The sequence below is a fragment of the Enhydra lutris genome, unplaced genomic scaffold (assembly GCF_002288905.1).
Source record: "Enhydra lutris kenyoni isolate GAN:26980312 unplaced genomic scaffold, ASM228890v2 scaffoldscaffold9, whole genome shotgun sequence".
NCBI lineage: Eukaryota > Metazoa > Chordata > Mammalia > Carnivora > Mustelidae > Enhydra > Enhydra lutris.
Window position 1 is genome coordinate 25,793,357 of NW_019154093.1, and position 21,994 is coordinate 25,815,350.

The window sequence follows — 21,994 nt, forward strand, 5'->3', positions numbered from 1 at the left end:
CAGGACCCTGAGATCATGACCTGAGCTGAAGGCAGAGGCTTAACCCACTGAGCCACCCAGGCACCCCTGAAATATTTGGTTTTAATAAAATATATTTACATATAATAACTTCTGATATTGGTAAAATACTCACATCTAATATTCCAGATAATCTTCATAATACCTTATGAGGAAGTGTATTAGTATTTTCCCCAATTTTATGGAGAGAAAACTGAGATCCAAAAAGCCTAAGTAAATCAATCAACAGGATTCAGTCAGTACTGAATCAACATTTTCTGGTATAGAGTTTGTATATTGTCCAAATGTTTATCCCCCCCGCCCCGTTTTCTCACACATTCTTTCATTCGTTCTGATACTGTATACGAGAGGCTCAGGCTCTAGCAGAGGTGACAAGACAGTCAACATTTACTGAGCATTTTACTGTGTGGCAGACACGGAATTAAACACTTTAAGCATACTGTCTCATTTAATCCTCAGGAAAGACCTGGGAAGAAGATCCTATAATCCCCAATTTACAAATTAAGAACTGAAGCTCTGTGATGTTAAATAACTTGCTCGAGGTCATGGTGCTATTCACTGGTGGAGCCAGAGGTCAAACCCAGGGACCTGTGATATTAACCAACATGCTATAATGTCTCAGAGATGTTTTTCCTAGGATTTTTCAAACTTCAGGTCATAGCCCAGTAGTAGATTGTAAAAGAAAGTTAGTGGGTCACGATGAGCATTTAACAAAACAAAACAGAGTAAAACAGGGTGGAAATATCTGAGTGCTTCAAAGTACGATGAAGTATTGAAACTTGTATTATCTGGATGTATGTGGGCTGGATCATGGAGTAATGAGAATTGCTTAGTTTTCAGGGTAGTAAAGAAAGCATTAAAAATACCATCTAGTATGTTCCACTGACTATAGATACATACCTCATTACTTTAAATAAAGGAAAAATCATAAGTAGCCATAAGGAAGTCATTAGGAGGTTTATTAGTTGAAGTTCTAACTAACTGGTTTCAGAGAACAATACGAGATAGATATTTATTCTACGGAATTGGTTCACACAATTATGGAGTCTGACAAGTCCCCAGATCTCCAAGTGGCAAGCTGGAGATCCAGGAGAGTTGACAGTTTATTTCCTCCAAAGGTTGGTAGGCTTGAGACCCAGGAGGAGCTGATGTTTCAGTATGAGTCAAAGGCAGGAAAAAAAGCTGAATTGAAGTCCCACCTTGAATGCAGTCAGATAGCAAGAGTTCTTTCTTACTCAGGAGACAGTCAGCCTTTTTGTTCTATTTGGGATGTCTACTGATTGGGTGAGGCCCACCCACATTAGGGAGAACAATCTGCTTTACTCAGTCTACTGAGTAAACGTTGATCTCATTCAAAAACACCTTCCCAGAAACACCCAGAATAATGTTTAACTCAATATCTGGACACAACCATGGCCTGGTCAAATCAACCCATGAAAGTAATCATCACAGGAAGGCAGACAAGGTAGAAAGTTAGAGGGAGATGTAAGTAATCATTGCCAAGACAGGTCTGGAAAGTCTCATCTATTGAGACAGTTTATCCAAATGGCAATGAGAGATGGGAGGTCTAACTGAGCTCTGTGGCAGGCAGCACCGAGTGCTGCCATGAATATCATCTCACTCGTGCCTCTCGGCAATGCTTTGAGCTGTCTTATGGCTGTCCCCATTTTACAAACAAAGAAAACCTGGCACTGAGAGGTATGATGTCATGTCCAAGGTGAATGGACATGGTTTCACCTTGGATGTAATGTCCAAGGTGAAACCATTGTCTAGGAGCAGGGTGAGGTCCAACGCGAGGACTTCTAACTCCAGCTCCATGCTTCTTGGGGTCCATCTTGATATTTTATTTCATTTACCTTTTTATTTTTATTTCTTCACTTCTTTTTTTAAAAACAATAAACAGGTTGTGATGGCTTTGAAATTGTTTAAATCAGGTTTTAAAAATTACTAGGAGAGGAGTATACTCAATATTCTTTCCTAAATGCAGTTTGGGGTCACTGACCTGCTGATCAGGAACTGTTACTGGCAGAATTGTGAAGGGTTCCCCTGCCCAGCTTGTGGTTGTGTGTTCTGAAGCTTAGGTACAATCATGGGGCTGGGAACGAGCACAGTGTGCTGGCATGTATGGCACTCAAAGAGGTGAACCTCAGAGCCTTGAAGGCCAGAAAAATGGTCTAAGCCAGCAATGGCAGCTGGCTTCAATAGCAGATACTAGCAGGATTATGACCCAGGACATGTGCTCAGCCCAACAATGCTGTGATCAATTAGTGATGTCTGTTAGTGACAGCAGATGGGGAACAAGGGAATGTGGGCTGTGCATGTTTTATTCCTGTAAGAGAATGAGACAAGGCAGCCCAGGTGATTAAGTTGTGTACGTGTAGTCACTGGAGTAGGATGAATGTGTAATTTAAGTCCCTCAGATTCTCATGTTTTCCACCACATTTATATATTATTGCTGTTGCTTGCTTATAACTCCCTTTCAGAAAGGTGCTGAGTAGAAAACAACATTTTTCCTTCTTATCCAAAATAGGAGGTAGGAAATACTTAATCTCTGAGGAGAACCCTTCTCCTAATCTAATCTCTACCCACCCATCCATCCATCCATACATCCATCCATCCATCCCTCCAACCACGCATCCAGTCAACGAGAACCCTTGACCAAGAGATGAAAGACACAGCTCCATGCCCTGGAGAAATGTACAGTTAGTTGGGGACTAAGAAAAATACAATGTGAAAATGCTCAAATGAAAATAAATACAGTAGAAACACAAGGGAGAAAGCAACCCTCCCTTTCCTGCCCTCCCTTTTTCTAGACTCCAAAGACATTCAAACCTGAACTTCCAAAATTTAGGAGTAGGAGCTTGCCTAACAGAGAAGGGAGCTAGGGCTTTCTGGGTGGAGGGTCTCATGAGCGTGACTGAAGCAGCAAATGGGTGAGGGTGAATGGTAGGAGACAAGTGTCCAGGTTCACCCAAAGGTCGCACTCTGTTGTGGAGGACTTGCCCCTGAGGCCAATGTGTTAATGAGAGCAATCCTGTGGCTGAGTTATAGCAGGAAGAGTGATAATATCAGTAACCTGGAAATGGAGTCAGTGTTGGGCTCCAGAGAGCCACAGAGAGAATGCAGTTTCCCGCATGGCAAGTTGCTGGACCCAAGCAGAGGTGACTATTGAGAACAGGAGAGTTCCTGGCCCTGGATAAGATGGTCAGTATTCAAGGGAGCATGCTCTGGCCCTGCCCAGCCCTCTAGCCCCATTACTCAGCACTGGGCTGTGCTATACTATGCTTTTGTGGTCCCTCCACTTAATCGCACCCTCCTTCTCCCTGGGGCTTTCTAAGAATGAATGTGTTGTTTCTTCTACCTGGATTTCTGCTCCCCTCCCCATACCCTTTTTTTTCTACCTGGCTAGTGCTTATCCATCCTTGATCTCTGCTTAGATAGGACCCTTCCAGGCAGCTTTTCTGTCTCTATAGTTTTGGGTTGGGAGGCTTCTTAGGTACTTCAGTGCACCTGGGATTCAGCTAGATATACCACACTTTGCAGCTGTCTGTTTCCATCATGCATCTTGTTAACGAGGTGTTCCCAGAGTCTTGCACATAGGCGGAGGCTGGTCCACAGCAAAGGCTCAGCGTCTTCCTAGCAAGAGAGGCTCAGAATCCAAGCCATTTATGCTGGGCCCTCTCTGGAACTTTCCAACACTCTGCAGAGTCGGGGTAGATTTCTAAATAGTCGGGCTGGACTGGACAGTGCAGAGGGTAAGCTGGGCCAAAATCTGATTGTGAACGGTCTTATATTTATGGCTAAGCAGTCTGGCCTGGCCCAGAGGGTCTTTTGCTCTGCCTGCTAACCAACCAGTCACCCTGAACAGACAGGCACTAGATTCTAACAGGCTCCAGCCTTTATCCCCAGTTACCATGACAACCAGACTTCACAGTGATGGATGGTATTGATTGACTGACAGACTCCTGATGTCTTGGCTTTGTCCCCATCCCCCCTAAGTCATTTACATACACATGGAACTGAGACACTCTCGACACCATTCTCCTGATCTTGCCCTGATTTTGAATTTCCACCTCTGTCACTGAAACAGCCCCAGACTTAAAGGAGAAAAAGGTGTGATCATGTCAAAATTACCCCCAGAGCCACACTTAGCCTCTCTCCCATAGGTGACATAATGTGGCATGGAGGAGATGGGCTTTGGACATAGATTTTGGTTCAATCCCGGTTCTATTTACTTATTCTATCATTTTGGGCAAGGGACTTCAACTATTTAAGGCTCCGTTTAGTCATCTCAAAAATGGGAAAAATTGTACCTGTTATAGAGAGATGTGTGAATACGAAACGGGATAGCACATGGGAAAGATTTACCTAGCACATAATAGGTACTTATCAAATGTGGGTGTTTCCTCAATCTTCACTTATTCATGGCACACTCCAGAAATGCAGATTAAAAAAATCTGATTTTTGGGATGCCTGGATGTCTCAGTCAGTTAAGTGTCTGCCTTCGGCTCAGGTCATGATCTCAGGGTCCTGGGATTGAGCCCTGTATCTGGCTCCCTGCTCAGTGGGGATCCTTCCTCTCGCTCTCCCTCTGCCCCTCCCCCCATTTGTGTGCTTTCTCTCTTTCTGTCAGATAAATAAGTAAAATCTTTTTAAAAAAATCTATTTTGGCAAACTCCTCAGGCTCCACTGTTCCGTGATTTTCCAGGCTCAGCATCAGGGACCAGTAGCCCAGTCTATGGATACTGTCGCATTCAGGGCAGTAGTCATAACAGTAATGCTTGACCATTACTGCTGGTTCTGAGCCAGGCACCAACCCAAGCATTGTACACACTACAGCTTAACTCACTTAACCACCACAAACAACCTTATGAGGTAGGTACCACAAAAGCCACCACCTTATGGATGAGAATCTTGTAGAATACAGAGGTTAGACAATTTGCCCAGATAGTAAGTGTGCATAAGTGAATTTGGCTTAGGCAGTTTCCATCCCAGAGAGACCGAGAATCTCTGCTCTACTGACTCTTGTCATGGCTCCATTAGCCCACCATTTGAATAGATATGTATGGCCAAAATCATCCAGAAGGGCCAGAGTCTCTGAAGATACCTGTTAGTAATCAGGAGGGAAACATGAGACTACAGTCCCAACATTGCCCATTGGGAGCATGGATTCCTTTCTCTGAGCAGCCTTGTACAATGGGGTGATCATGGAACCCGGGGTTGGGGGGGGACCACTGTTCCTGTGCCACACGAGGAGCATTTCTGTGCACAGTTAACACTGGTGTGATGCCTTAAAGCATGTACTATCTTTGGGTGTAACACACTGTACATCAACCCTGACTCTTGGGCCTGTTTGTTATGGCATTTGGGCCAAGCAACTTCACAATAATAGTGAAGATTCATTGAACACTTAATTGTGTCCAACACTGTTTTCTGGGACCCATGTTGGGAAACTATCGCTTCCATTTTACAAATGGGGAAAATAAGGCCCAAGGAGGTTCAGGTAACTCATCCAGTACTACTGGTGAATGTAAAACCCTGACTCCAGAGTTCACATTCTTAACCACCATAATTACGGCTTTTTCTTAAATAGAGAATTCCTCCTGTCTCCCTAAGACTGTTGTGAGCCTCCAATGAGATAATACAGATGAAAATGCTTTATAAAATATCATCTCCTAACCAAGTGTGAGATATTACAAAGATATGATTTGTATCATTAGCCAAAAAGGAGATCTGTGACTACTGAAACATTTTAGAGGCATTGTCTAGATTGGGTGGAACCAGCACATCCCTGAGCACTCCTGGGGGCTTATCACACGCCAGGCTCTGTGCCAAGACCTGTAAACCCAAGAGGCAATTTTATAAGTTTGTAGGATAATTGGAAGAACAGACCAAGAAACTGACAATTGCTAAGGTCTGCTAAATACTATGCTGGAGGGGAGTAGAGGGATACTGTGGGGGACACACAAGGATTCTGTGGGGACACAGACTTGGGCCCTTGGGAGAGAAGGAAGGCTTTCTAGAACTGAGTGGGAGAGGAAACAGCATATGAAAGGCACAGAGGTACTTACACTGTTATTCTTGGGCGGTTGGGAAGAAGCATGAGTTTTAATGGATAAACAGCAGCCTAGAGGGAGCAGGTGAAGTTAGCTTACATTTCCAAGCTCAACAATCATCTTTTCCAATGTTATGGCATGAAATAGGCTATATGAGTCTTTCCCTTTCCTTCTGAAGCTGTCTTTGGAGGTAACCAATGTAGCAAAGCAACAAAGCAAATAGATCATAGCAACCTGAATGACATTTGTTTGTTGCAAAGAGATAAATAGTGTATTACACCTGCTGTTTTCCACCTGATGCTTTTCATCTGAGGAGTGACAGACTTGTTGCCTTCTGGCACCTCGGAAGTCAAGCTTCCTCGTTCTGCCTCTGAGCCACACTGATGAGCCTCTCCAAAGAACAGTGAGAACATCTCTCGCACCTGTAGCACTGCCAAGACCCAGTGGAAAGGAGCAGTAGACACAGTGGCCAGAGACATGTCCTCTAGGTTCCTGGCCTGCCAGTCGGACATCCCAATAGTTCTTCTCAGGTTCAGACTAGAGTGGGAAGGAACCCAAGGGCTCCCAGTACTTGCCCCACTGATTGCCCTCTCCCTCTTTTGTACTCTTGAGTTTAGGTCAGGTTGGCCTTTCTGAGCAGAATCTTGTTGCTAGAGACACAAGACCTCCACATGGTCTCCCTCTGCTCCCAATGTGCCCTCTTTATCTGGCTAATCCCTACTCATCCTTTCAGACTTGCCTCTGATATCCTTCGTCTGACCTCCAAGGAAGGCTCCTCTGACTATGCTGGCCTCCTTCACACCTCTCCTCGCACAGGGCAGTATTTGTTCTCTTCCACTTCTTCACACTTGCCTGTGAGCTCACGAAGAGCAAATGTTCTTTCATCCTTATTTCCTAGATGCCCAGCACACATCATTAAGTACTTATCACACTTGTTTCAAATGTTCTCCATGTGTTCTGGTGTGTTCTTAAAGTTTCAGAATCATGGCTTTAGAAGAAACCTTAAGAGACCACAGGTCAACTCTTCAAACTCTTCCACCATGCCCCGTACAAGCAAATAGTTATTCTCTCCTTGGTACCCTCCCAGGATGGGGAGCTCACTGCCTCTATGAAACAATTCAGATTTCCTTGGCCTATGACCTTCATGAAGATTTATTTTATGGTGAGCTTAAATCTGTCTTCCTGTAGTTTCTGCCCTCTGGGTCCTAGTTCTTGCCTTGCAACCACACAAGTAAGCCTAACTCCTCTTCCTCAAGACAATCCTCTGGAGAGCTGAATCTAGTTCCACAGATCTCTCTTAGAGAACTTTCCTCTCTTGTTCAGGTGAACATCCCCATCCCCTCAAACATTCCCAAAGGATATGGTTTTGAATTTCTTCACCCTCATGCTACTCTTCCCCAATCATTCCCTACTTGCTTTTTTCACTCTTTAGTCTTTCTGTGATAAGAACACTTAACATGAGGGCTGCCTGGGTGGCACAGTTGGTTAAGCATCCAAGTCTTCATTTCAACTCAGGTTGTGATCTCAGGGTCCTGAGATCGAGCCCCCTTAAGGCTTTGTGCTTGGTGGGGCATCTGCTTGAGATTCTCTCTCTCTCTCCCTCTGTCCGCTCCCCCTGTTTGCACATGCATTCTCTCTCAAATAAATAAATAATTTTTTGAAAAGAACACTTAACATGACATCTACTCTTTTCACAAATTTTTAAGTGTACAATATAGTTTTCTTAACTATAGAGACAATGTTGGATAGCAGATCTCTAGAACTTACATAATTGAGACCTTATACGCATTGATTAGCAATTCATTTCCCCTCTCCCACCTCCCGCCAACCACCATTCTATACTCTGATAGTTGGACTATTTTATATACCTCCTATAAGTGGAATCATACATATTTGTCCTTCCTTATTTATTTCTTTTAGCACAATGTCTTCAACATTCACGTATGTTGTTGCATATGGCCGGATTTCCTTCTTTTTTAAGTCTAAACAATGTTGAGTGAAAGTCGTCTTTCCTTATTTCCTTCCAAAAATGTGGACTCTAGAACTTTGTATCAGATTCTGTGTTTCTCTAAGCTACACATACACACACACACACACACACACACAGATTATCCCCTCCTTTACTTTATTGATTATAATCTTCCCCTGGTTTTTCACCTGGTTTCATTGTCTTCCTGAGCTGGAAGTTATCCAAAACTCCACAGCCTTTTCTCTTGCTTTCTAAGCTGTGCCCATTCTCTATTGTGTTCATGCATGGTATTTTCTCCCTAGGGAAGGAAGTTACAGCTTTCCCAACTGAGCGTCATTTTGCTATGTTTGGTCTGTCTATCCTTCCAAACCTTTTGAGGGCTTTTTCAACCCTGATTCTTTACCTGAATGATCCTTGGCTTTTCCTAGTTACCTCTTAGGGGTGGATAAGATGAGCCTGCCTGCTGAGTCCATATCCAAGGCATTGACAAAGGCATTGACTGAGACAGGACCGAGGCTGGTGCTCTGGGACAGGCCACCAGAGTTCTCTGTAGAACCATGGTACTCAATATCTGGTCCCAGATGCACTGACAAGGAATCATCTGGGTCATCTGTTTAAATAAAGATTGCTGATGAGTCAGAAATACAGCATAAGACTTATAGAGGTAGGACACAGGAACCTGTATTTTTTACAAGCACTACAGATGATCTCACTGTGTAACCGGGTTTGGGAACCTCAACTCCAGAGTTCACTGAGTTCAAGACCCCGAAACAAATGCCAGTATGACATGGTCCAAGCTGACATCTAAGGAATCCAGCCTTGATGGGGTGGGGTGGAGCCATGGCTAATCGTTGTTTGGTTCTATAAATACACGTGACTTATGAACATGGATTTGAACCATGTAGGCCTTCTTATATGTGGATTTTTTCCAATAAATACAGAACAGTACTGTAAATGTATTTTCTCTTATGATTTTCATAATGCCAGTTTTTCCTAACTTACTTTCCTGTCAGAACATGGTATATAATACATATAATACACAAAATATGTGTTAATCCACTGTTTATGTTAACCATAAGGCCTCCTGTCAATAGTAGGCTATGAGTCGTTAAGTTTTGGGGGAGTGAAAAGTTATACTTAGATTTTCAGCCATGTGGCGGGTCAGCGTCTCGAACCCCGGTGTTGTTCAAAGGTCAGCTGGTATAGTCACTCCACCACTCAGGCCACACACTCATCTGGTCAAGTGCCAAACAATTGCTCCAGACCTTTCTCTGTTCTCTCTCCCCTCTCCCTCCTCTGCTCTTTACTAGATGGATGAAGCAAGGCGTGTGTGGTTCTGTGTCTTGGCTTTCAGTACTAGTTTCACGTCTTGGATTTTGGCACGGCATTTGACCTCCTATGCCCACCCCCCACCAAGCTCACTGGCCTTGGTTTCCCACGGGTCCTCGCAGACAGCTCTGATCTACGTCCCACCCCACCCCCCACAGCTTCTGATGCAAGACCCTCTCCTAACCCTCCTATATAGAAACATGCGACTCTTGGGGTGCACCTTAGTTTTTGTTTAGTATGTACCCCAGCCCTGCTAGCTTCTCAAGGACAAGACTTTGCTTATTCAGATTTTCATCATATTTCTATTTAGTTCACAGTGTCTGCAATGCCTAACACAATGTGATGGGGATGGTACCCAGTCAGCGTTCACTCAATTTTTCTGAGAGCAGAATTCTTTAGTTGGATGTGATAGCTGGCATTAATGAAAATATCACAGGCTTCTAAGCAAGATGGACTTGAGTTTGAATCTCACCTCCACCGTTTCTTAGCCGTGTGACCTTATGTAAGATAATTCACCTATACGAACCAAAGGCATCTCATCTAAGAATGAGAAGGGTGTGTCCAAGGATGCTCTCAGCGCTCTCACATCTGAGGATTCTGAAGTTGCAGATCTTCCCTTGCTGGCTGGTACCCAACTTTGGTGTTCTTGGAAGGCAAATCTTTGCACTCAAGCGGTCCTGCTCAAACCTACAGGCTGCGGCAGACCCGTGTGAGCATAAGGGCCCTGGAGGTGCCCTCCAGCAACCCCTCACCCCTGTAATCAGCCTGCCCTGTCACCGTAACGGCAGCCCTCCACCACCATTCCCCTTGTAATCACACTGGCTTCTGCCTGTGAATGCTTTTCCCCACTTTTGTTTATCACCGGTAAAGCATTTTTTAATCAAAACAATTAAATATGCTAAATCTTCCTCAATTAGTAATGCATTAACAATTAAAAGTACTCAAACAGAAGTGGTAGGAGAAGCCCCGGGCTCAGTGCTGAGTGTTGGTGCTCGCAGCCTCACAGCATCCCGCCTCCCAGGCGCTCCCAGCTCAGGAGTGATTCAGAGATGCAGGCGCTGGGGCATGGGGTGGGGGCGGCGGGTAGCGGCTCAGAGGGGCCTGGAGAAGGACAAATCCAGCCCCTCTCTCCATAAACAGGAAAACTGCAGCCCAGTGTGACCACAGGAGTTTTCTCAACTCATACAGCATGCCTGGGCCCGGGATTTGTTTAGTTCTGCTTTTTAAAACCAGAACATGGGTCCACAGTGAAGGTGTACAACACGATGATTGATATACGACTACAGTGAAGCTAGTTAACATATCTTCTCACACAGTTCCCTTTTCCGATGTATATGGGACTCTACGTTCTTTACAAGCGGTCAGTACTCCCCGTGCTATGATGAACTGTCTTCATCAGGCTGCACATCAAATGTCTCTACTTATTCATCTTACAAAACTGCAACTTTGTCCTGTTTGACCAACAACTCCCCCCATGGTCCCTCACCTCTGCACCCCTGGCAACCGCCTTTCTACTCTTTGCTCCCGTATATTTACTTGGCATTTTTAGAGGCTACATATAAGTGAGATCATGCCATTTTCTCCTTCTTGTGTCTGGTTTACTTCATGCTAGCATGATGTCCTCCAGGTTCATCCATGCTCTCGCAAATGGCAGGATCTCTTTTTTTTTAAAGGCTGAATAATCATATATATATATATATATATATATATATATCATATATAATAACCATATACACATAATAGTCACATACATACACACATATATGTGTGTGTGTACACACACACACACACACACACACACACACATACCATAACCTCTTCATCCATCTATCCAAGTGACTGGAATTTGAATTCAGGATTCCTGACTTCTGACATTTTTTTCTGTAAGGAGCCTGTGCCACGGGTCTCCTGGTATATATTTATTCGCTCACTTGTTTCATTCATCAGTCACTTATTCTGAAAATGGTTACTGAGCGCCTCCTCCACAGGAGACACTGTGCTGCCATGCTGACAAGAAGGTAGTGAATAAGGCACAAATCTTTGACCTCACAGAGTTTGCAATTTGACGGGGACACATACTAGTAACTTGGTTACTTGATACTTCCTTGAAAATATTAGATCTAATCCATAGCTCAATTGAATAATCGACGAAAATTATTTTTCCCTTGTGGTTGCCATAATAATACAGGGCTGGTAAGAATTATTGTATAATTGCAGTTAAAAATACTTCACACCAGTCAGAATGGTTAAAAATTAACAAGACAGGAAACAACAAGTGTTGGAGAAGATGTGGAGAAAGGAGAACCCTCTTACACTGTTGGTGGGAATGTAAGCTGGTGCAGCCACTCCAGAAAACAGTGTGGAGGTTCCTCAAAACATTAAAAATAGAATACCCTATGACCCAGCAATTGCACTACTAGGTATTTACCCCAAAGATACAGATGTAGTGATTCCGAAGGGGTACCTATTCAGAGCAACAATGTCCACAATAGCCAAACTCTGGAAGAAGCCGAGATGTTCTTCAACAGATGAATGGGTAAAGAAGATGTGGTATATAGATACATGGAATATCTTTCATCCATCAGAAATGGTGAATACTTAACCATTTACATTGACATGGATGGAACTGGAGGGCATTATGCTGAGCAAAATAAGTAAATCAGAGAAAGACGATTATCATATGGTTTCACCCATGTGTAGAATATAAGAAACAGTGCAGAAGACCATAAGGGAAAGGAGGGAAAACTAGATGGGAAGAAATCAGAGAGTGAGACAAACCATGGGAGACTCTGAACTATGGGAAACAAATGGAGTTGCCGAAGGGGAGGTGGGTGGGAGATGCAGTAACTGGGTGATGGGCATTAAGGAGGGCATGTGATGTGATGAGCACTGGGTGTTGTATGCAACCGATGAATTGTTGAACACTGCATCTGAAACTAATGATGTACTATGTGTTTACTAATTGAATTTAAATTTTAAAAAGTAATGACATTTCAAAAAATACAAACCCCAGTTCATAACCTTCAGAAAACCCGAGCTGCAGATAAAGCTGGACTCTGAAGAAATGGTCAGTACCCTGCTCTAGCTGACTTTTCTAGCCTTACCTTGCCAGCCCAGTGAAGGGCTGGAAACCCAGCTCTGTTCACTTACAGAGTGAGGGATTGTGACAAAATGACTTTACTGCTTTGAGAATTATGCTCCTCATCTACAAGATTCAGGTTCCTCCAAGGGCCCCCAGATGTAGACAAATATGGGGACAGCTAATGCGGGACTCAGTTATTATGGGGCCAGAAGGCAGGCAGACTGCCCATGGAGACCCCGTCATCTAACAGCACTCTGGCCTTTCTGGGGTACAAAGAATTGCAAAAAAGAATTGTGCAAATCTGATTGTTCATGCCTGGACAAAACACATTGGTAGCTCTGAGGAAAGAAGAAAGTATTCTGATCCAAATCTGCTTCATGGAGAACATGATATTTGAACGAGAGCTTGAGTAGACCTTGGAAAAATGGTAAAAAGGGAGAAAGGAAGGGGTACTGTATGCAAAATGGCGGAGTGAAGATGGTGCCAATCACAGGCCAGGTTCTGTGTGAGGAGGATATGGAGATGGATGAGGCAGAACCCCTGCCTCAAGGAACCTCAAGGAGAATGTGCAAAGGAAAGGAAACCAACACTTTTGAGCAACCAGTATGTGCAGTATACATTCCTTCTCATTTCAATAATTATTTGGGCTTGAACGTCATACAAGAGAACACTGAAATTGGGTTAAAGGACTGGGATCTCAACCTAGATCTCTTGGACTCCAAAACTGAAGCTAGCTATAACTGCTGTGAGGGAGTTGTTCCATAGTCACTGTCTTTTTTTTGTTTTTTTTGGCAGAGTTATCAAAATAGATTTTATTTCTTTTTAATTGTGTTACATTAGTCACCGCACAGTACATTACTAGTGTTTGACACAATGTTCCATAATTCATTGTTTGCGTATAACACATAGTGCCCCATGCAATCCATGCCCTCCTTAATACCCATCAGCAGGCTCACCCATCACCACCCCCACCAAAAAACAAAACAAAACAAAACAAAAAACCTCAGTTTGATTCCCGGAGTCCATAGTCTCTCATACTTCATCTCCCATTAGAAGAAGGGAAAAATGAAGGGAGAGAAATAGGAGTGGGAGATGAACCACATTCACGGTCTTAAAGCGTCTCAGCATTTTGTGTCTCTGTCTCCCTGTTGCAGGTCTTACCATCACAGATATCAAGACATGCTTTGGAGGTTTTGTGGGCATTGGATATGACTATTCAGAACGTTTAAACATTGAAGGGAAGTTATCAGGGGGCGTCTGTGCAAAATCTGGAGGTGGCGATGAGAGTAAGTATTGAGTACTGGGTCTCCCAAAGAGAAGATAGATTTTTCTCGGACATACACTCGGGGCATGGACATGATTTTCCCCCTCAGCTGATTCCATTTCAGTCAATGGTCGTGCTATCTAGGTACTAAATACCCCAAACCAGTGACTGATTGTGGCTCTATTTTGAATGCACCATGGGCTAAGGTCATCTTAGAAAGATGTGATTTTAGAAAGTGCCCCCTTCTAGATTTTGAGCACTAGATAAAGATCAAAGAAAGAACTGGGATAAAAGGAATGTGTTAAAAAAAAAAAAAAAAAAAAAAGGAATGTGTAGATAGCACCTGGGTAGTTGACTATTGAGATAAAGGCCTCTCAGTTTATAGTCCAGAGGGAGGAGACAAGTCTTCTGAGAGAGAAGCACATAGTTACCAAAATCAAGGAACAATTATTAGAGAAAGACTGCACACAGATATTTTGTGGCATTTCCTGAACAAGTTAGTGTGAGTACTTATGCATGCATTCATTCATCAAATGTACAGGGTGTTTTTCTTTTCAGGTGGGAGATACCGAGGGTACAGGGATGATGAAACAGTTTACAATATAGTGGATGAAGTAGACATAAAACAGGCTCAAGTTACTCCCATTGTATTAGACTACTCATGCCCCAGGGCCTTAAGTTAAATGATTTCTTCTCTGTGACGTCCTTCCCTCCTCTCTCCATTTACCTGCAAAAATTCATTCACTTTTCTAGACAACTCACCTTTCACCCTGACCACCTTCCTTCCTCTACTGTAAATCTTTCCCCCTTCTGAGCCCCACAGAGATACCTGTTGCCGCACCTCTGATAATCATTATTTTTTGTTAGCACCAATGATATTTAATTGAGCCTAGTAGACAGGTAGTAAGCACTGGGCATATGAATGAATAAATGCCTGCATGAATGAATCCTCCACATTCCCATCCTCTCCCTCTGCCATACTGGTCAGGGCTGGGCTTTCATCCCAGTATCTGCTCTAACTCAGAGGATGGGTCTATTTCTAGGCTCTGGTCCCTCTCTTCTGCTTTGCCCTGAGTTAACTGAGCAAGGGAGAGGTGTGGGAGACAGCTCTAAGAGGAGTACAGGAACTCTGTCCCAGATCTCATTAGTGGGGCTTGCCAACCAGTCCTTTGGCTTTTTGGAAAATGAACTAATGCAGTTATCTTCTTTGATGGCAGAAAACAACTTGACGGCCATGGGTGTGGAAGACATCATTTCTCGGGTGCGAGGTGGCAGTTCTGGCTGGGGCGGTGGCTTATCTGAAAACAGTAGCACCATTACATATCGTTCCTGGGGGAGGTCATTAAAGTATAATCCTGTTGTTATTGATTTTGAGGTAAGTCTTTTCGCACTTGAAGAAACTCTACGTCCATGAGGAATGAAAGTGAAGCAGACCAGATCATTTCATATTTCTTATTATGAGCCCATCAAAGAACAAGATTAAATGTAACGGCACAGTGATCTGGTGGCCTTCCCCACGCCTGACTGTAGGGAGTGCGTGACTTCAAACCCCGGGGCCACAGGACCACTGGGAGCAGAGGCTTAATATCTGGGCAGAGCCTAGTTTTACACCAGTAGGCCCAGAATTTCTTCAGGATTAGGCCACATGAAAAAAATAGGAACTTGTATTTATACAGAAAAGACTTTAAAATCACATTTGTTCAAGTAGGGGTTCACAAACTTTTTCTGTAAAGGAACTGATAGTAAATATTTTTGGCTTTGTGGGCCACATACAATCTCTGTCATACAAATTCCCCTCCTTCTTTTTTACAAACTTTTACAAATGAAATAACCATTCTTAGCTCAAAGGCCATACAAGAATGAGCTGTGCTCCCCAGCTGTATTTGCTGTCTTTGCTCTAAGGGATCCCATCTCCTCATCACAATGAACCTCTGGTCCAGATGTGAGTCTTCCCATGGAAAGGATTAGGGACCTGAGGCTTTAAGACACCAGTGAGCCATTTATAGTCACAGGGCTCATGTGTAGCTGCCTGGATTTCAGACCTTCAGACCTCACAATCTGTTCTCACACCCCTCTACCCTAGCACCCTCCTTAAAGCCATGGTTCTCAACCATGGCGGTGGGGGGGTACTTCACTCCCCAGGGGAAATATGGCATCATCTGGAGAGGTTCTTGGTTGTCACAGCTAGGAAGGTGCTATTGGCATCTACTGAGTAGAGACCAGGGATGATGCTAAACATCTCTCAACACACAGGACAGCCCCTACAACAAAGAAATGTCTGGCCCCAAACATCAATAGTGCTGAAGTTGAGAAACCCTGCCTTAAATCCCTAACTTCACAAAGGCAGTGAGATTGTACTCAAAGTGCAAAGGAAACGGACTCTTCCACCAGTTGTCAAACTATTTCTGTTCATAGGCAAGGGTAGTCCATTAAGGAAAGAATTGTATTTTGGGGTTTTAAAACAAAATATTATTGTTTTCTTGCCCATTTTCTCTTGACTCTTGTCCATTTTCTGAGTATATTTAAAATCCCAGGTATAGATACATTCCTCTTCTTAAAATATATACCAACAGTTGAACCTAAAAGTCTGTAATAATACCCTGCTCTCCATGAAGAAAGAGGTCAGATGGATTAACCCTGATTTCATTTCTTCTCCAATAAGTAAGGGACTATTTTCACACACCTGTAATTCACATAGGGTCTGAAAATTGCTATCATCAAGCTATTAGTCATTTGGGCAAAAAGTGTAAAATTGATATCAGGGGCAATATATAAATTTTCATGGGCAAGAGGTGAATTCTGTGTTTACCTTGAGCAAAGCCTCCAAGGGGAAGTCTGCTATTAATGATTTGGAGAAGCCCAAATATTGTCTTTGGGGGAAAGGACCTACATTTGGGATGAGAAAGACATAATTTGGATCATGGCTCGGCACCTTTTCAGTGTATAACCTTGGACAAGTTACTTTATTTTCTGAGCCCTAGTTCCCTGCTCTACAACATGGGGATAATAAAATGTTACATCACAAGGTTAGGGAAAGAGTAGTGGGTACTTAGTGAGTGTCAGTTGAAGAGATACGTTGATGGAAGCTAAGGAAGCTAGACAGATACCATAGCCGGTAAATGGCAGAACCCAACTTGAGCTGTGTCCAATAGATTCTAATACCCATGGTCTCTTCACATCACAGGCTGCCCCCTGGACAGTTTGGATTTGATGCATTAAGGTGGTGACAGATTACAGAGCAGGAAGGTGACACAGCTCGAGCTGTGTTTTTAAAAAAGGATGCTTACAGATATATGAAGGATGCATTGAAGGGCTAGAGGGAGAGAAGGAGACAGACAGACAGACAATGGGCAAGGAGTCCAGCCAGGGTTATTCGGAACCTGACACTCAGAGTGGAGACAATGGCTTACTCACTTGCATGTCCCTTTAGCTTAGCAGTACTGGGTTTTGGCAGGTCCTTAGACTGAGTGAATATGGGAATCATGTTATGTTATGATTTTGTGCTATGTTATATATTATTATGTGTTAGGTTATATTGAGTTGCTCATATCATACCACGTGCCTTCTCTGAATCTGTGCTCCTATCTATAAAATGGGAACAAAACCATGGCCAATATCTTTTCAAGCTCTAAGATTCTTTTTCTCCACCCTTCCTCCCTCCTTTAAGTTCCTACCCGCTCTTCCTAAGGAATGCTTCCTTCCCACTTCCTGTGGGTTCTGGGAGTGAGGAGTAAGAGGCAGAGAACTGAGTGCTGAGCCCTACTGGAAGGTCACAGGGAAGTTGCCCAATGGTCCTACCTTCCCTGGAGTTAAGAGTTATCTGTAACGAGGGTCAGAGGGCAGCACATCCTGCACTAACTTCCTAATAATGGGGCCAAATTTTCTGAGCTTCCAGTAAGTGGTCATCTGCCCTTGGCTAGCAGCCCAGCCAGTTCTGAAATGACATGGCTGGCAACCTCTGCTGCAACCTGAGACCACAAGCCAAGGTCACAGGTCTTTCTGTACGCATTTCCAGGAACCCACTCAAGGCTAGTGCCATGTGCCCTCTATTGACTCTTGATTCCAGAGAAGAGAGATTGCCCAAGTGTGGCTCAGTCTTATCTCTGAATTGCCCTGTGACCTTGGCAAATCACTCCCATCTCAGGGTTTTGGGTTACTGTCCTATAAAAATGAGGAATCAGTAAAGGAGCTTTCACTGTATGACTGTGAGTTAAAATATATAGCCTTAAAAGCATGCCGAAGACAACCTTATGAAGGATTTCGTCTTTACCCCCCCCCCATCATCACATCTAACGAATAAAAATGGTGCTTTACTTTATATGGTTCTTCCCTTCCGCAATGGTTTCTCATTCACTACTTCTTTAGATCCTCATAAGAATTCAAGGAAGTAGGTTATTGTTCCCATCTTATAGAAAATGAGGCTGAGGTTTAGAGATAGACAAGAAAGACCACATAACTAGGATGGGAGCAGCATTTTTTAAACTTTTACTCTGTGATAGTAAAAGTAAGGCAAGAGGATTGTTCTCATTTTAGAGACAAAGAAGGCAGGCTCCCATGTAACCAGACAGATCGCATAGCTGGGACTCGTAGGGCTGAGATTTGAAGCCGGATTTTCTGGTTCCAGATTCATGGCTCTCTACCACATTTACTGTTTCCCAATCTGGGATTGATTTCGCCCCACAGGGGACAGGTGGCGATGTCAGGAGACAGTTTCTGTTTTCACAATCGGAAGTTATTACCAGAATCTAGTGGGTAGAGGCCTGGGATATTTCTAAACATCCTACGATGCTTGGGACTCCCCTCCCCCACCATCAAAGAATTATCCAGCCAGCCGGAAATGCAGTCCTGCTGAGGTTGGGAAACCCTGGGTTATAGTCATTCCTGGAACAGGGAGGTGGTGGCCTCAAATGCAAATGACCCCCTCCCCCCACACCTCTCCAAGCTGATACCAATAGGAGAAGTGTTCAGCACTGCCCCCACAGCTACCTATCAAGGACTTTAATAATTCTTGCATTGAAGGTTAGCAATCAAGGAAAAAAAAAACACATAAATACACATAATACTTTACCCTCTCTCTGCCTCCTAAAAGTGCGGGAGGGGGGCTGAAGAGTTGACATAGATTGCTGCAGAGCTCTCTTCCTCTGGGATTGGGGGACCACAGCTTTCAGAGCTAAGCAGTCTCATGTCCAGAACAGCTCTTACACTTAATTATGTGATCCTGAGCGAGTCACTCGAACACTCGGAGTCTCTGGAGTTAGGTGGCAGTGAGGATCCAATGCAGTGGGGTAGAGCTGAGTGTCTAGTTCGGTGCCTGGCACGTAGCAGGCCTTCCAGAGGCTTGATGGCCAGTGCCTGGGCTCTGGGAAGCTGGAGGCCCAGGGAGAGGCTCTCTGTTCTTTTCACACCCACAGATGCAGCCCATCCATGAGGTGCTGAGGCACACTACCCTGGGGCCCCTGGAGACCAAACGCCGGAACCTGCAGCTGGCTTTGGACCAGTACCTGATGGAATTCAACGCCTGCCGCTGTGGGCCCTGCTTCAATAACGGGGAGCCCATCCTCCAGGGCACCAGCTGCAAGTGCCTGTGCCCCATAGGTCGCAAGGGCTCTGCCTGTGAGAAAATGGAGCAAAAGGGTAAGGCCCATGCAACCTTGCTCAGTTGCAAACCTGGCCCAGCTCAGGGGGACCAGCACAGAAAAGACCTTGGGGTTCCCAGCCTCTTTTTTCCGTGACCTCTGGCTTTATGGCTGACTCCTCCTCCCCTCTTTAATGGTTCTTCTGCTTTCTTCCTGCTATCAAGACCCTCTCTCAGATGAGATCTGTTGTTTGCCAAGGTGTGTATGGACAGTAGGATTCATTTCTGGAGGGATAGATTAGTTTCCTAGGGTTGCTGTAACAAATTACCACAGATTGTGTGGCTTGAAGCAACAGAAATTTACTGTCTGAAACTTCTGGGAGTTAGAAGTCCAAACTTCAGGTATATTGGCTGCTTTCCTTCAGGGGCTCTGAAGATACTTCTATTCTAGGCTTGTCTCCTAGCTTCTGGTGGTTGTTGGCCACCCCTGGCAGGCCTTGGCTTGTAGATGTGCCATCCCAATCTCTGCCCCATCTTCACACGGTGTTCTCCACTATCCATCTGTGTTTTCTCTTCTTATAAAAAAGCAGCCATTGGATTAGGACCCACCCTACTCCATCATGACCTCATTTTAAGATGATATAAACTGCAAAGGCCCTATTTCCAAATAAGGTCACATTTACAGGGGATGGGTGTTTGGACTTGAACCTACCTTTGGGGGCACACAATCCAACTCATGACAAGAGTTAAATAGTTGGCATTAAAGTACTCAGAACTATGGCGAAAACTCAAAAGGGCTGGAGCAAGTCGGGTTTCAAAGTACTGTGGTATAGCATGAACTGACTGGTCCCAGGGAGGAAAGCCCTCAAATAAGGATTAGGAATCCATATCCTTCACAGATGAACAAGTCTGAGGACTTAGATGTGTGTCCCAACCACTTCACTAACTTCCTGTGAGACACCGGTAAGCCATTTCTTTTTTCTGGGGCTCATCTCACTCATTTAAATTTCCTTGGAGCTTCAAGAATCTCTACTCCAAGAATTTAGCTCAAATTCCTAAACTTTCAATTTTCTGCACATACAAAGCTACCTATGTCGTGCATGGAATGATGACAAAAACACATGGGTTGTCCAACTAATACATAGACCCATCTCCACTGGCAAGTGCAATGAAGATAATGTAAAGGGGAAAAAAAAAGAAAGTCTGGATAGGTATATTTAAGGTACTACTCTTAGGTCCATAAAAGAAACTGCTGATGTCCATAGTCGATGGGGTGGGAGCCTTGTTTTAAAATGAGGCGATGATGGGTTATAATTTCCTCACTGGGGGCGTAGTTCTCAATGGGAAGCAAGATGGCAGCGCTCTTTTGGCAGATAGGCTTTTGAATACCAATGTTGCCAACTTTCATCCCAGAATTCCCTGAAAAGTGGGGATAGTATCAGCACCTTCCTCACAGGCTGTGTTGACGTGACACTAACACACGTGGCAGGCTCTATTATAATATGTAACAGGAAGAGACCACTCCACCAAGAGAGGATCTATCTTGGTTTGGTGCCTTGCCTAAAACCCTCCTTTGCTGGTTGAAGGGATTAGTTAATTAAATCCAGAAGAGCTGCCTTGTATCTTGTAGGAGGAATTCTGAGAACGGTGAGCCAAGATGGTGAGTGAATCCCAGGGTCCTTATGAAGGAGGGTGCAGAGAATGAAAAACAAGTAGGCTCATTACCAGGGCAAAGACTGGCACAGTTTTCTCATGGAAACTGAATAAAGGCACTGCATAATGGATGGGTAAATGGGGAAGAAACAAAGAAACTTCTTAGGGCTGAGAGATACCAGTTCCTGGGTCCTGGGATTTCTTGACTTTTCAGGCAAAGTGTGGGCTGGGTTTCAGCCTTCATTCTCCCCATTGGCCAGGAAGCTTTTCCAGAGGGACCACAGGTCAGTGAACAGAAAGAATAACATCCTTATTCTGAGCCAGCACTATCTCAACACTCCCTGTGCATAAACTCATATCTTCCCTCAAAAATGTTATAAGTACCATTATTAGCGCCAATTCACAGATGAGAAGTTGGGGTAGGAGGAAGGAGACATACTTTGCTCAAAGCCATCCAGCTGGCGACTGTCATAGGCAGGATTTGGACCCAGGGGGTTGGACGCATGCCAGGACTCAAGCTCTTATCTCATATTCTACTGATGTACATCGTAAGAGTCGGGAAGTTTCAGAGATGGGGGCAGGGGGCCTGAGATGATTGCATTGACTATTATTTTGGGGAGAGGGAAGGGAAGCTATGTCCTAGAACATGGTTATCAGTCTATTCTGACTCAAAGAGTCCTGCCTAACTAATTACAGTTACGGCATAGGCCCGTAGTCCCAGTGACTTGCTTGGATTCCTAGGATCCCTGTCTGAGACCACAGAGATAGAAAGGAATAGGAAATGTGGGTTACCTAATTATGCCTCTTCAATGGTCCAGTGCTGGGCTCAGTTGTGGCCATGCTGAGTCATATGTACACACAATGGGAAGGAGGACATGATGCCAAAGATCTGGGGGTGATGGCAGGGCACAGAGGATGGGTCCTCCTCCTCACAGCCCATTTCTCCTGCAAGACTACTTTCAGTCAATTGCAGGCAGCACACAGGTATCCCATCAACCTTGTTACAAGCACCGTGTGGACATCAGGTAGCCTCGGGGACACCAGACTG

At 44.2% G+C, this 21,994-nt stretch overlaps 1 protein-coding gene across 1 annotated transcript in view; it reads left to right on the forward strand.

Annotated features, from left to right (window-relative positions):
- LOC111143421 (complement C8 alpha chain) overlaps window positions 1-21,994 on the forward strand; it is a 62,841-nt gene that overhangs the window by 39,653 nt on the left and 1,194 nt on the right. Inside the window, 3 exon segments of the mRNA XM_022497153.1 lie at window positions 13,609-13,740; window positions 14,936-15,093; window positions 19,130-19,352. Of these exon segments, the coding sequence (XP_022352861.1) occupies window positions 13,609-13,740; window positions 14,936-15,093; window positions 19,130-19,352 (513 nt within the window).